Source organism: Oncorhynchus mykiss, chromosome 24, assembly GCF_013265735.2.
Source record: "Oncorhynchus mykiss isolate Arlee chromosome 24, USDA_OmykA_1.1, whole genome shotgun sequence".
Lineage (NCBI taxonomy): Eukaryota > Metazoa > Chordata > Actinopteri > Salmoniformes > Salmonidae > Oncorhynchus > Oncorhynchus mykiss.
The window spans coordinates 20101254-20115835 of NC_048588.1; the positions used below are offsets into that span (position 1 = coordinate 20101254).

Genomic DNA, 14582 nt, shown 5'->3' on the forward strand with positions numbered 1-14582 from the left:
TGTAGCGATAGAAACGGCTCAAACATTAGAGTGAAGTTCTAAAATGCTATCTGCTCATCCCCTGAAATGAGGATTGACACATACTCTCAGAGAATAGATTGTGCAATTAGCTGTCCTGGCTTCTTTTTGACATCATAAAAAGATAAGTGAGATTCAACATTATCATGCAGACTCCTTCATGCACACTTCCGTGTGACACTATTTCACCCAGGTTGGACTCTGGAGAGTAAGTCTATTTGTTGAATATACGACTGATAGGTTGTGTAGTTATTGGAGAGAGAGAGAGAGAGAGAGAGAGAGAGAGAGAGAGAGAGAGAGAGAGAGAGAGAGAGGGAGATATGGAAAGGCACTGTGTGTAGAGCGATCTGGTGAACTGTATTGTTACTGGCCTAGCCATAAGTAAAACCATTGCTTGAGATTAACCTTCTAGATACACATGTGCTCCGTGCTCAAAACACATGGATGACATGTTTTGTACTGAACAAGGTTCCTGTTGGTGCTATTAGTCCCTGAGTCTGTACGACCTGTGCTGTATGGGGTGACTGGACTGACACACACACGCACACACACACACACACACACACACACACACACATTGACAAAGTTTAACACCGAATCACATATAATGTAGCCTATATGGATACTGCCTATACGTCGTCATTCGTGACAAACTGCTCCGCTCAAGGAATAACGTAGGGGGCGCTCTGTGAGTGACAATGGTTAAATGTCAAACTGCGTAGGTACTTGACAAAACAAACTGTAAGTACATGATGTTTTCTGAATCGTGATCTATGATCGTGATAGATATTCTGACTAACGAAACACGCTCCATTAAACGCTGTTATTGACACATTATTGCTCGTATTGTAGGGAAACAGTAATAAACTAATTTGAATAAGGGGTTTAGCATATAAAGCACCTTGACACAGTATTAGGCCTAATCAAAAAAACAGAAAATAACAACGTAATACTTATTTTTTATAGCCGATTAAGTGTTAATTGGACTGGGGATAATTATCAACATAGATAATTAATGCACACAGCTTACACAGTTTATAAACATGTTATGATATTTATTTTTTCTTAAATTTGACATTTGTCTCAAATCAAAAACTGAACTATGGGTGGAATTATGCAAAACATGAGGTAAGTGACTCTAAAAATCACGGAGTCTCATTTGATAGAAGATTCCCTATTTGCGCCCTCCCTCCGCTCGCATCCCATGGCCGTCTCTAGGTGATTTAGCGCCGCCAGTCTCGAGCAGGTGTCCAACATGGCGATCACGGGAAACGGATCTCTCACTATTTCTCTCTCTGTTTTCGTGATTTCAGCGGCGTTTCTTCTAAAAGGTAGGATTACTTACTCGTGATTAGGCGCATCAAAAATTGTATGACATCATGGAGTGTTTGAACATAGGCTACCTACAACTTGAGATGGCTGATGCGGGATGCGCGTGAGCTTCTCCTAAATCTCAGCATCGGCACTTTGCTTCTTTTGATCTTACTTCAATGTGCAACCTTTTCTGTAACCCGTGTCCCTATATACAAAACAACATATATGCCATTGTTTTTGGGGGACCTTTGGATATAGCCTGTCCATCCTTTTTATAATCAGAAAGTAGCCTATTATGTAGTGTATGTTGCACCTCAAAAGTGGTGAAAATTTGTAAATGAGATAATCAACAAATAGCCTACAATTTTCTTTCAAAGAAAATAACGTTAATCTACCACTCTAACTTCTATGTGCCACATAATTGCCAGTAAAAGAGTTTCCTCGGTGTTCCTCGGAGAGGTCAGTGTAAATGTATTGCAAATGCTCACAGTTGCTAATATATATGTTGAATAACTCTAAATGGATGTCCGGAAAACACGCAATGCAGCTACAGTAGGCTACACTCACGCCAGTGTGTCCCCTCCACGGCTGCGGTGAACGAGTTTCGTCGCATAAGCTCCAAACGACAACATACTGTACCTCCTTACTATTATCCTATTATACACATTGACAGTTAGAGCGTGTCTACATATTATTTCCCGCGAATGGGATACTGACGGACCCAGAAATCTCTTGAATTACTGGATTACAAGGAATTTAAATCCTGCCCGACTGTTCCTGCTATTTGTAGGCTACATAAATTGAGGTGCGCTGATACGGTGCACGCACTAGTCTACACGGTAAATGATGTCCAGAACCAATGTATCAATCTCTACCCAGCAGCAGTCAGCCCCGCCCGTATCATTTCATATAGTAAACCTCAGACACTGTAGCCAAAGATATGTTCATAATCTTTTAATTTACCCTACTGTTGTAGTGTGGACAGTATCCTAAAATGTTTTTTTTTTTGTCTCATGATCTGTCGCTAATATGCAGTCAATTTATAAGATACATTATTTTTAATGATGACCATAACATTCTTTACAGGTCTCTTATGTTGTTCAGATGTAGCCTTTCATTTTCGCAACTCAAAATCAACAGGTCTCTGTGTGTGTTTTTACGCGTGTGTTTGTGTGTGCGCGTGCATGCGTGTGTGTGTGTGTGTTTGTGTGTGTGTTTGTTGGATGGATGGATGTTTGGGGGTGATCTAATCAGGATTCCACATTTGGTTACTCAGAAGCCTATCCAAACTAAAGCAACATGGCTAAAGAAACACAGTGCCTTCAGTAAAGTATTCCCACTTGTTCCACATTTCCTACAAACAATATCCCATAATGACAAAGCAAAAACATGTTTGAAGAAATGTTTGCCAAATTTATTGAAAATTAAATACAGAAATATCTCATTTACATAAGTATGCACACCCCTCTGTCAATACTTTGTAGAAGCGCCTGTGGCAGCGATTACAGCAGTGAGTCTTTCTGAGTAAGTCCCTGGGAGCTTTCCACACCTGGATTGTGCAATATTTCCACATTATTATTTTCAAAATTCTTCAAGGTCTGGCAAATTGGTTGTTGATCATTGCTAGAGAGCAATTTTCAGGTCTTGCCATACATTTTCAAGTAGATTTAAGTCAACAATGTGACTTGGCCACTCAGGAACATACACTGTCTTCTTGGTAAGCAACTCCAGTGTAGAATTGGCCTTTTGTTTTAGGTTATTGTCCTGCTGAAAGGTGAATTCGTCTCCCAGTGTCTGGTGGAAAGCAGACTGAACCAAGTTTTCCTCCAGGATTTTGTCTGTGCTTAGCTCTATTCTGTTTCTTTTTCATCCTGAAAAACTCCCCAGTCCTTAACGATTACAAGCATGGATTTGCCCCAAACATAACACTTTGTATTCAGGACAAAGAGTTAATTGTTTTTCTAAATTTTTTTGAAGTAATAATTTAGTGGCTTGCAAACAGGATGCATGTTTTAGAATATTTGCATTCTGCACAGGCTTCCTTCTTTTCACTCTGTCATTTAGGTTAGTAACTATAACGTTGTTGATCCATCCTCAGTTTTCTCCTATCACAGCTATTACACTCTGTAACTGTTTGTCACCATTGGCCTCATGGTGAAATCCCTGAGCGGTTTCCTTCCTCTCCGGCAACTGAGTTAGGAAAGACACCTGTATCTTTCCATGGGAGTGCTCGGAACTTATTATGTGACTAGTTAAGAAAATTTTCACTCCTGAACTTATTTAGACTTGTCATAACAAAGGGTTTGAATCCTTATTGACTGAAGACATTTCAGCTTTTCATATTTCATTAATTTGTAAAAATTTAGAAAAAACATCATTCCACTTTGACCTGATGGTGTATTGTGTGTAGGTCAGTGACAAAATAACTACATTTAAACCATTCGGGCTATTCAGGCTATAACACAACAAAATGTGGAAAAAGTCAAGGGGTGTGAATACTTTCTGAAGGCACTGTACATGAATAGGTAACATTGTTAACTACAGGCTTTCGCTTGACAACTGTTGAATGGAGTGTAGTCTGCATTGAGTAGTGGTTGAACACCATTCACTGTATTTTAGAGCTTCGCTCTCTGTCACCATTAATTTAATTAACCTCTCTCTCTGTGTTAAATGCCTAAATGCATCCAAAATACACAATAGCTTCCAATACAATATCCCAAGTGGTGCAAGATTTGAAGATTATATTCTGGCCTAGCAAAGCTTTACAGTTGTAACAAAACCCACATATTGTTAGGACCATAGTTAACCAGGCTTGGTAGGATAACATTTAGACAGTGGTGATTTTAGCATGTAAATCTTTGTGGAGCAAAAACATAAAAAAGTGGGATGCATGCCAGCAAAGCCACCTCACTACACAACACAACACTAAACAATACATTAATTGCACTATACCACTGCTACACCTGGCTATCAGTGGAGCCTTGTCTGGCAGCAAAACAGTTAATTCAGCCTCATTTACTGCCTTTAAAAAAACACAGCTGATATGCCTGACTTGCTCAAACGAATGTGGTTTCTACTGACAATTGAGATGTACAAACTATTGCATAAAAGGACGACAAGTGGATAAGAGGCAATCCGTAATTTCGATTAAGACATTAATGAGCGGGCTAGGATGTACGTAGTCAATATAACTATATGTTCAGCACTTTTGAAATGTACAGCCGACAGAATTCAGGACATGGGCCGTTCTTACAGTGTTCTCCCTGTACACCAAGTCAGAACCGTAGGATAAATAAAGGGGGCGTATGAGCAAACAATGAAAGCTCCTACATTATTCAATGATTACATTTCTCAAAAACACATTATAGGCTACATGTGCACCACCAAGTCAGAACAGTAGGGAAAATAGACCAAATTATTAGGGTGAGGCTCATGGGTTACTAACACAACATACACTTGTATTACTTTCTTAGCTACAGTATACATATCTCCCTAGAATATTTATATTTATAATTTTGAGTTGGATGAAAGTTCAAAATGTATTTTCCCAGTCGTAGCTCGTTTATTCCCGATTTCCCAGTTGTCTTGAACTCACTGAAGTCAAGTTTTTGCAGTTCATTTTTATTTATTTTTTATTTCACGAGGTAGGCTAGCTATGAACAAGTTCTCATTTGCAGCTGCGACCTGGCCAAGATAAAGCAAAGCAGTTTGACACATACAACAACACAGAGTTACACATGGAATAAACAAACATACAATCAATGATACAATAGAAAAGTCTATACACAGCACGTGCAAATGATGTAGGATAAGGGAGGTAATGTTCCGAGTTAACAGTTGAGTTAACAGTTGTTTTGAGCACGGCACAAATCAAGCTTCATTGACAGCATGGCCAATGTTGAATGTTTCATTTTATCTATAATTTATTTTCATTACTTCTCTTCATATGACAAGGATTGAAAAGGATTTGCCAGTAGATTGTCTACTTGATTCATGATGATGACTACTAGTTACGATTTAGAAAGTATGATGTTGACATGATCAGTCCAATCAAAGCTACTGTACATATAATGTGATTTGACGTAATTGTATCTGTGGCCAATGACCTTGAGCCTTCTTGGATGGGCACTTCTAATCTAACTCTATGGCAGCACCCAAGGGGCTAGAATTTTCTAGCTCTACCCTTAGACTTGGCGGTGACGTAGTGTCCCCATGAGTGACAGAACACTGAGCCAATCACAGCGCAACACTCTGTATTTTCTGCTGGCTTGCCCCACCACCACCGAAAGCACTGAGCTAGGCTGAAACACCTGTATTTTGGAGCTGCCTTACTCAAGAAAATGAAAAAGAGACCATGTTTGTATGTGGCTTTATTCTCAATTATATATATATATATTTTTTACATTGTTTACAAACTAATATGTGACACGTATTAATGCCAAAATAACAACCAAAACAGGCAAGCTCCCCCTAAAAAATGTGGGGCTCACCATAAAGGGTCGCCACTGCATTTAGATATGTTTTTATAGTGAGAGTAGAGCACCAAAGAGAAGGGCAAAGTCGGACTAGATCTTGCTTAGCTGGTCTAGGCTTGGCAGGCGTTTATTTGACCTCAAGCCTGGTTGGTTTATACCTCAAAGGAAAGATAAGTAGCAATACAAAAATTCAGATTTAAAATGACTGTTGAAGGATCTTGTAAATATTGTTTGGAATAATCCATCTCTTACAGAGACATTATTCAAGGTGAGAGATGGATTGGCTCATCCTCCTCTCTGATAAACCGCTGAGATAAGATGCTGAATGTAAAAAAAGGGTTTGTTTGAACCCGATAACATTCTGTATTTCTCCTTGTGTCTCTCCAGGCGTTCCTAATTCTCTCCAGGGGTCCTCTATCTCTCCCGGGGATTATTCTATCTCTCCAGGGGGTTCCTCTGTCTCTCCGGGGTGCCTCTGTCTCTCCAGGGGGAGCCTCTATCTATCCAGGGGGTTCATCTATCTATCCAGGGGGTTCCTCTTTCTCTCCAGGAGTGGTTCCTCTATCTCACCATGGGGGTTCCTCTATCTCTGCAGGGGGTCCCTCTATCTCTGCAGGGGGTTCCTCTATCTCTCCAGGGGGTTCCTCTATCTCTATTTCTCCAGGGGGTTTATCTATCTCTCCAGGGGGTTCCTCTATCTCTCCAGGGGGGTTCCTCTATCGCTCCAGGGGGTTTATCTATCTCTCCAGGGGGTTCCTCTATCTCTCCAGGGGGTCCCTCTATCTCTCCAGGGGGTTCATCTATCTCTCCAGGGGGGTTCCTCTATCTCTCCAGGGGGTCCCTCTATCTCTCTAGGGGGTTCCTCTATCTCTCTAGGGGGTCCCTCTATCTCTCCAGGGGGTTCCTCTATCTCTCCAGGGGGGTTCCTCTATCTCTCCAGGGGGTTTATCTATCTCTCCAGGGGGTTCCTCTATCTCTCCAGGGGGTCCCTCTATCTCTCTAGGGGGTCCCTCTATCTCTCCAGGGGGTTCATCTATCTCTCCAGGGGGTTCCTCTATCTATCCAGTGGTTCCCTCTATCTCTCCAGGGGGTCCCTCTATCTCTCCAGGGGGTTCATCTATCTCTCCAGTGGGTTCCTCTATCTCTCCAGGGGGTTTATTTATCTCTCCAAGGGGTTCCTCTTTTATAGTACATATCTGTTGTGATCTGATCATGGTATTTCAGACGGTTGCATAATGCTTCTTTATTGTCAGCTCCAGCTCATTCATCAGCGCTGAATGATGGTGAAATGGATCAATAGAAGCTGTCATGGAGCCTTAGGCAGGCCTGTACTGCTTTTGATGTGTTTCTCTGAGAAACAAAGGAAACATACACTTGTTATGGTGCTTATGTTTGCCATACAGTTTGCTATGTGTGACATGGATGGTGATTGAAGATGGCTGTCCGAGTGCGGTTGAAGGGTTTGGCTTTGAAACAGAGTGATATAAGGCTGCTGCACTGTATTCTGTCTGTGTGCTGCGTCATCACCCTCATACTTCACAAGCCTTGGTATCTGAACTGGCATCTACTGGGCCAGTTTAAATAGAATATATGGTCCTGTGTTCTTCACGTATCCTGAATACAGCGGTTTAACAGTGCTGTTGACTGTTGGGGCCAGTGTACTGATCTTTTCCACTTAACTTGTTCTGTATGCTCATAGAAGATTTGAATGATAAGTAATAAGTACAGCCCCATTGATATCCTGTGGGTACTGTGGTTGGAAAATTGCACAGCTCTCACAGCCTGCAGTGAAATGCACTTATCCTGTTTCAAGTCAAATTTAACACCCAAGCTAATGGCCCATTGCCAGCTAGTGAAATATTTCATTGCTTGTACTCTGGGATCACTACATCATTTGTAACAATAATATACTCTTCTATTTAAAGAAATTGAATTTATAGCTCATTAAATTTACATTAGATTCTGCTTAATAAGCCTCACCCTAATTGCTATAGATAATGCTAGATAATGCAGGATATTACTTGATATGGTGGCAGCAAACAATGTTACTCTTAGGGAAGGGAAGGCTGAGACATAGCAGCTCTTCTCAGTACAACTTGAGAAATAGAGAAGATCCGGTAGACACTGTTGACATCCATAAGAAAATCAGCTACTGCAGTTTTGTTAGTCATTAGTGTCTGATGGAAGACAGCACATTTCAAGCTGTGTGGGTAGTTCTGTCTGCTTCAGACTCAAATTCCGTGCGTGTCAAAACACTTTCTTAAGTGAGCTCTTGCTTACCTGTCCTCTGTACAGGGTTGTAGGTATCCTAGTGTTTATTTAAGTGTTGGGCCAGTAACTGAAAGGTTGCTGGTTCAAATCACCAAGCTGACCAGGTGAAAAATATGTTGATGTACTCTTGAGCAAGGCACTTAACCCTAATTGCACCTGGATAAGCAAGTCTGCTCAAATGTGAAGGGAAGCAGAGGATTTAGCTGAAGTGTGATTAAGGGCTGCAGTGAGGTTTCGCTGTTGTATTTGTCTTCAAGTCAAACTGGGTGAAGGCATGCAGCTAAAGAGGGGTGAGAGGTCAGAAGAGATGGCCTTTGGCTATGTCTGGTGGTGCCTGCAGAATGTCTCTCCATCACTGACCTTGTATAGTTTTTCAACCTTTCAAGACTACTAGGATGCATCCCAAAAGTCACCCTATTCCCTTTATATTGGACTACTTTTCAAATAGTGCACTATATAGAGAATAGGTTGCCATTTGGGACAAACACATAGTCCTCCCTTCAAGCCCTCAGCAGGGGAACACAATACAACTTTGCTGTCTGTGTAAAATAGCCTTTTGCTAAATAAACATGTGTTAGGCCAAGGTCAAAGGGCAGGGAGAGGGGAATTGTTGACATCCTATTGACTTTAGAGTTATTTGTGGATGGAATACGAATCAGACCTCCCACCTTTTCGTCAAAGGCATTTTCACTATAGAGAACGCTGAGTTGTCAATGAATGAAGAATGCTGAAGATAGTGCTGGAACAACAATGTTGGCTGTTGAACTTAAGTGTAGTAAACAGTCAAATAGCAGTAAAGGACTGGTGGTGGGCCCTTTGATGAGTGTGAGGACAGAGTGCTTCATTCATGCCAGTGTTGTGATAATGAGGAGGAGGAGTGGTGTCTGCTGGTATGAATATGACATTGTTCTCTCTGTGCCCTGGATCTGAGGGTCCTCACTGCATTGTTCACATTGCCTGGCTATGACTGTGCGAATCATTTCCATGATAAGAAAATGAAGAAGCAATATTGTTGTTTAGGAAGGCATAGAGTGCACATTAGCATGCCTCATGGAGCAATCACAGCACACCATTAAGAGAGACTGTGGACCAGTCGCCAGCTCACAGCACAGCACCTCGTGAATGGAGACATGGGACAGTTTTAATGCAGAACAGAACCGAGTCTATCAACAGACATGGCACAGTCCCTAGCATGCACAGAACTAGGGCTGAACCCACTTATTCGACTGGACGATTGTTTGGTCGATAGGCTGTTGGTCGACCAAGATTTTATTTAGTCGAGCATCAGCAAATATATATATGTTTTTATGGCACAGAAGACACCTGTCTTATTTACGTCCATCTCAGTCCCTAATCCATTGCAGAGGCCACTGGGATGGCACAGTTCAAGAAGAAGGGGAGTATCACTAAGATGCACGATGCACATCTCTCTCCAGAATGTGCTCTTTCCTACCAATTTGTGCACATTCATTGTTTCATAACTTCATTCTGTGACTTGTTTGCATTTGATTGTTAGTGTCTATCAATTCCCCATTATATACACAACATGGCCAAACGTATGTGGACACCCCTTCAAATTAGTGGATTTGGCTATTTCAGTCACACCCGTTGCTGACAGATATATAAAATCTAATCAAAACAGCTATGCAATCTCCATAGACAAACATTGGCAGTAGAATGGCCCTTACTGAAGAGCTTAATGACTTTCAACGTGGCACCGTCTAGGATGCCACCTTTCCAACAAGTCAGTTCGTCAAATTTCTGCCCTGCTAGAGCTGCCCCAGTCAAATGTAAGTGCTATTATTGTGAAGTGGAAACATCTAGGAACAACAACGGCTCAGCTGCGAAGTGGTAGGCCACACAAGCTCACAGAATCGGACAGCCGCGTGCTGAAGCATGTAGCTTGTAAAAATCGTCTGTCCTTGTTTGCAACACTCACTACCAAGTTCTAAACTGCCTCTGGTAGCAAAGTCAGCAGAAGAACTGTTCGTTGGGAGCTTCATGAAATGGATTTCCATGGCCGAGCAGCCGCGCACAAGCCTAAGTGGTGTAAAGCTCGCTGCCATTGGAATCTGGAGCAGTGGAAACATGTTCTCTGGAGTGATGAATCACGCTTCACCATCTGGCAGTCCGAAGAATATGGGTTTGGCAGATGCCAGGAGAACGCTACCTGCCCGAATACATAGTGCCAACTGTACAGTTTGGTGGAGGAGGAATAATGGTATGGGGGCTGTTTTTCATGGTTCGGGCTTGGTCCCTTAGTTCCAGTGAAGGGAAATCTTAACACTGCAGCATACAATGACATTCTAGACGATTCTGGCAACAATTTAGGGAAGGCACATTCCTGTTTCAACATGACAATGGCCCTGCGCACAAAGTGAGGTCCATTCAGAAATGGTTTGTCGAGATCGGTGTGGAAGAACTTGACTGGCCTGCACAGAGCCCTGACCTCAATCCCATAGAACGCCTTTGGGATGAATTGGAGCGCCGACTGCAAGCCAGGCCTAACTGCCCAACATCAGTGCCCGACCTCAGTAATGCTCTTGTGACTGAATGGAAGCAAGAACCCGCAGCAATATTCCAACATCTAGTGGAAAGCCTTCTCAGAAGAGTGGAGGCTGTTATAGCAGCAAAGGAGGGACCAACTCCATATTAATACCCATGATTTTGTAATGAAATGTTCGATGAGCAGATGTCCACATACTTTGGGCCATGAAGTCTATATCACCAGTACTACATTTACCGTTAATTCCTATAATTTCTAATCTACAATGTTTGTTTGGTTACTGTAATGTCTGTTTATGCATTCAATATACAGTAACTGCAGAATCTGCTAAAGCCTGTAGGAGCAGGAGGAGGATGGTCGGGACAGGTGAAGTTTTTTATTCTTCTGGTTATGTTGATCTCTGGCTCCTTCGAGTCATTTGTGTCTTATTTCCTTCAACTGTGATCTTAAAGCATCAGACAAGCTCAATGAATATATAGTTGATTTTTATTAAAACACATATGGTGTGTCTATATATGGAAAAATACACATTTAAAAATGTAGACCAATCGATTGGCCGACCAAGATTTTTTAAAATCTGAGTACTGTCCAGAGTTTCCAAAAAGGTACATTTTAGCTAGTTGCAGGTGGAAATGTTGATATTTTTCAAACAAATGTTATTGGAAACTTCACAGCTTGCATGCAGTTTATTTAACCACCCTCACGGAGAGAAAGTGGAACAATTCAGAAACCATGACAACAGCTGAGAAGCATCCCCATCTCTAAGACTACATAACTGTTGATCAGTGTGGTGGATAGAAGACCATCAGCTTTCTGTGCGGGAGAGAGTTACTAATCGATAATCTGTACAGATCTAGCTTTCTGAATGAGAGACTCAGCCGATCAATAAATGTACAGATGCTGCCAAAGGAGAGGAGAGTAGGGCTGGCTGGGTAACTGGGAATACCGTATTCAACTGATCTGATAAATAGTCAAGAATGCCAGGTCATCAGATTGCCTCAACTTAATCTAATTGGAGGAAGTAAATGGGTGAGACTCATCAACATCTGTTTGCTCTGCCCTCTCCGCATCAACAGTCACGCTGCAGTCACTCCCCATCGGCCATGGTTAAGTGATGTGGTTTGCTTAGCAGATGCTTTCGCCCAGATTGACTCAAATGGCAGCCACATTATCCACTTACACAGCTGGATGCGACTGGACGTTTTGGAGGGCAACGGAGGGATGTCCCACCTGCCATCAGAATCAGTGGCCCTCTGGAAACCTGCCAATCCACTGAACTAGTCGACTGGTTGACTGAGTCAGTAAGACGAGGGTGTTCAGTAATGGCTGCCTGTTGCCTACTGACTTCATAATCTGACATCTGCATGGTGTTAGTTCACCATATTGACAGTCATTTAGCAACAGTCTGTTAGCAACTTAGTCAAACACCTGATTTTCTGATCACACTACATGACCAAAAGTATGTGGACATCTGCTCGTCCAAGATCTCATTCCAAAATCATGGGTATTAATATGGAGTTGGACCCCCCTTTGCTGCTATAACATGCTCCACTCTTCTGGGAAGGCTTTCCACAAGATGTTGGAACTAGAGGTTGACCGATTAATCAGAATGGCCGATTAATTAGGGCCAATTTCAAGTTTTCATAACAATCGGAAATCGGTATTTTTGGACACAGATTTGGCCTATATATTTTTTTACACCTTTATTTAATCTTTATTTAACTAGGCAAGTCAGTTAAGAACACATTCTTATTTTTAATGACGGCCTAGGAACGGTGGGTTAACTGCCTTGTTCAGGGGCAGAACGACAGATTTTCATGTCAGCTCGGGGGATTCAATCTTGCCTCCCCGAGGAGACTGCCGGTTATGTGAATGCAGTACGCCAAGGTAAGTTGCTAGCTAGCATTAAACTTATTTTATAAAAAACAATCAATCAATCATAAGTTAACTACACATGGTTGATGATATTACTAGTTTATCTAGCGTGTCCTGCATTGCATATAATCGATGCAGTGCATATCGTTGCTCCAATGTGTACCTAACCATGAACATCAATGCCTTTCCTAAAATTAATACACAGAAGTATATATTTTTAAACGTGCATATTTAGCTAAAAGAAAGAAGAAACTAGACTATGAAGCACACATAAATTATATATTGAATGATACTAAGGAGCTTTGGAGCACCTTAAATGAAATTCTGGCCAAAAAGGCAAACTCGGCATCAACATTCATTGAATCAGATGGCTCATTCATCACATAACCCACTGATATTGCCAACTATTTTCATGATTTTTTCATTGGCAAGATTAGCAAACTTAAGCATGACATGCCAACAACAAACCCTGACACTACACATCCAAGTATAACTGATCAAATTATGAAAGACAAGCATTGTACTTTTGAATTCCGTAAAGTGAGCGAGGAAGAGGTGAAAAAGTTATTGTTGTCTATTAGAGGTCGACCGATTATGATTTTTCAACGCCGATACCGATTATTGGAGGACCATAAAAGCCAATACCGATTAATCGGCCAATTTATTTATTTATTTATTTGTAATAATGACAATTACAACAATACTGAATAAAACTTATTTTAACTTAATATAATACATCAATAAAATCAATTTAGCCTCAAGTAAATAATGAATCATGTTCAATTTGGTTTAAATAATGCAAAAACAAAGTGTTGGAGAAGAAAGTAAAAGTGCAATATGTTCCATGTAAAATATGTGCCATGTAAGAAAGCTAACGTTTCAGTTCCTTGCTCAGAACATGAGAACATATGAAAGCTGGTGGTTCCTTTTAACATGAGTCTTCAATATTCCCAGGTAAGAAGTTTTAGGTTGTAGTTATTATAGGAATTATATGACTATTTCCCTCTATACCATTTGCTTTTCATTAACCTTTGACTATTGGACATTCTTATAGGCACTTTAGTATTGCCAGTGTAACAGTATAGCTTCCGTCCCTCTCCTCGCTCCTCCCTGGGCTCGAACCAGCAACACAACGACAATTAGCGTGCGCTAACTAGCTAGCCATTTCACTTCGGTTACACAAGCCTCATCTCGGGAGTTGATAGGCTTGAAGTCATAAACAGCGCAATGCTTGACGCACAACGAAGAGCTGCTGGCAAAACGCACAAAAGTGCTGTTTGAATGAATGTTTACGCGCCTGCTTCTGCTTACCACCGCTCAGTCAGATACTTGTATGCTCAGTCAGATTATATGCAACGCAGGACACGCTAGATAATATCTAGTAATATCATCAACCATGTGTAGTTAACTAGTGATTATGATTGATTGTTTTTTATAAGATAAGTTTAATGCTAGCTAGCAACTTACCTTGGCTTACTGCATTCGCATAACAGGCAGCCTCCTTGTGGAGTGCAACGAGAAAGAGGTAGGTCATTATTGCGTTGGACTAGTTAAGGTTGCAAGATTGGTTCCCTGAGCTGACAAGGTGAAAATCTGTCGTTCTGCCCCTGAACAAGGCAGTTAACCCACTGTTCCTAGGCCGTCATTGAAAATAAGAATGTGTTCTTAACTGACTTGCCTAGTTAAATAAGGATTAAATAAAGGTGTAAAAAATATATATTTTTTAAAAACGGCAAATCTGCGCCCCAAAATACCGATTTCCGATTCTTATGAAAACTTGAAATCGGCCCTAATTAATCGGCCATTCCGATGAATTGGTCGACCTCTATTGTCTATCAACAATGACAAGCCATCGGGGTCTGACAAATTGGATGGAAAATCACTGAGGATAATTGCAGATGATTTTGCCACTCCTATTTGCCTATTTGGGCTCCCGAGTGGCGCAGCAGTCTAAGGCACTGCATCTCAGTGCAAGAGGCGTCCCTACAGTCCCCGGTTTGAATCCAGGCTGAATCAATCATGCTATGAGTCCCATAGGGCAGCCCACAATTGGCCCAGCATCATCTGGGTTTGCTGGGGTAGGCAGTCATTGTAAATAAGAATTTGTTCTTGACTGACTTTCC

The 14582-nt window shown here is 41.4% G+C and overlaps 1 protein-coding gene across 3 annotated transcripts in view; it reads left to right on the forward strand.

Moving 5' to 3' along the window:
• Positions 1-1210: 1210 nt before the first annotated feature.
• The window catches only part of LOC110503961 (cell adhesion molecule 1), a 156821-nt gene continuing 143449 nt past the window's right edge, over positions 1211-14582 (forward strand). For 2 of the 3 annotated variants that reach the window (XM_021582640.2, XM_021582643.2), the window contains exon 1: positions 1212-1349. In XM_021582640.2, the coding sequence (XP_021438315.1) occupies positions 1274-1349 (76 nt within the window). In that variant the 5' untranslated portion in view covers positions 1212-1273. Of the gene's footprint in view, positions 1350-14582 lie in introns of all 3 variants that reach the window. The other variant, XM_021582642.2, reaches the window with a different exon arrangement.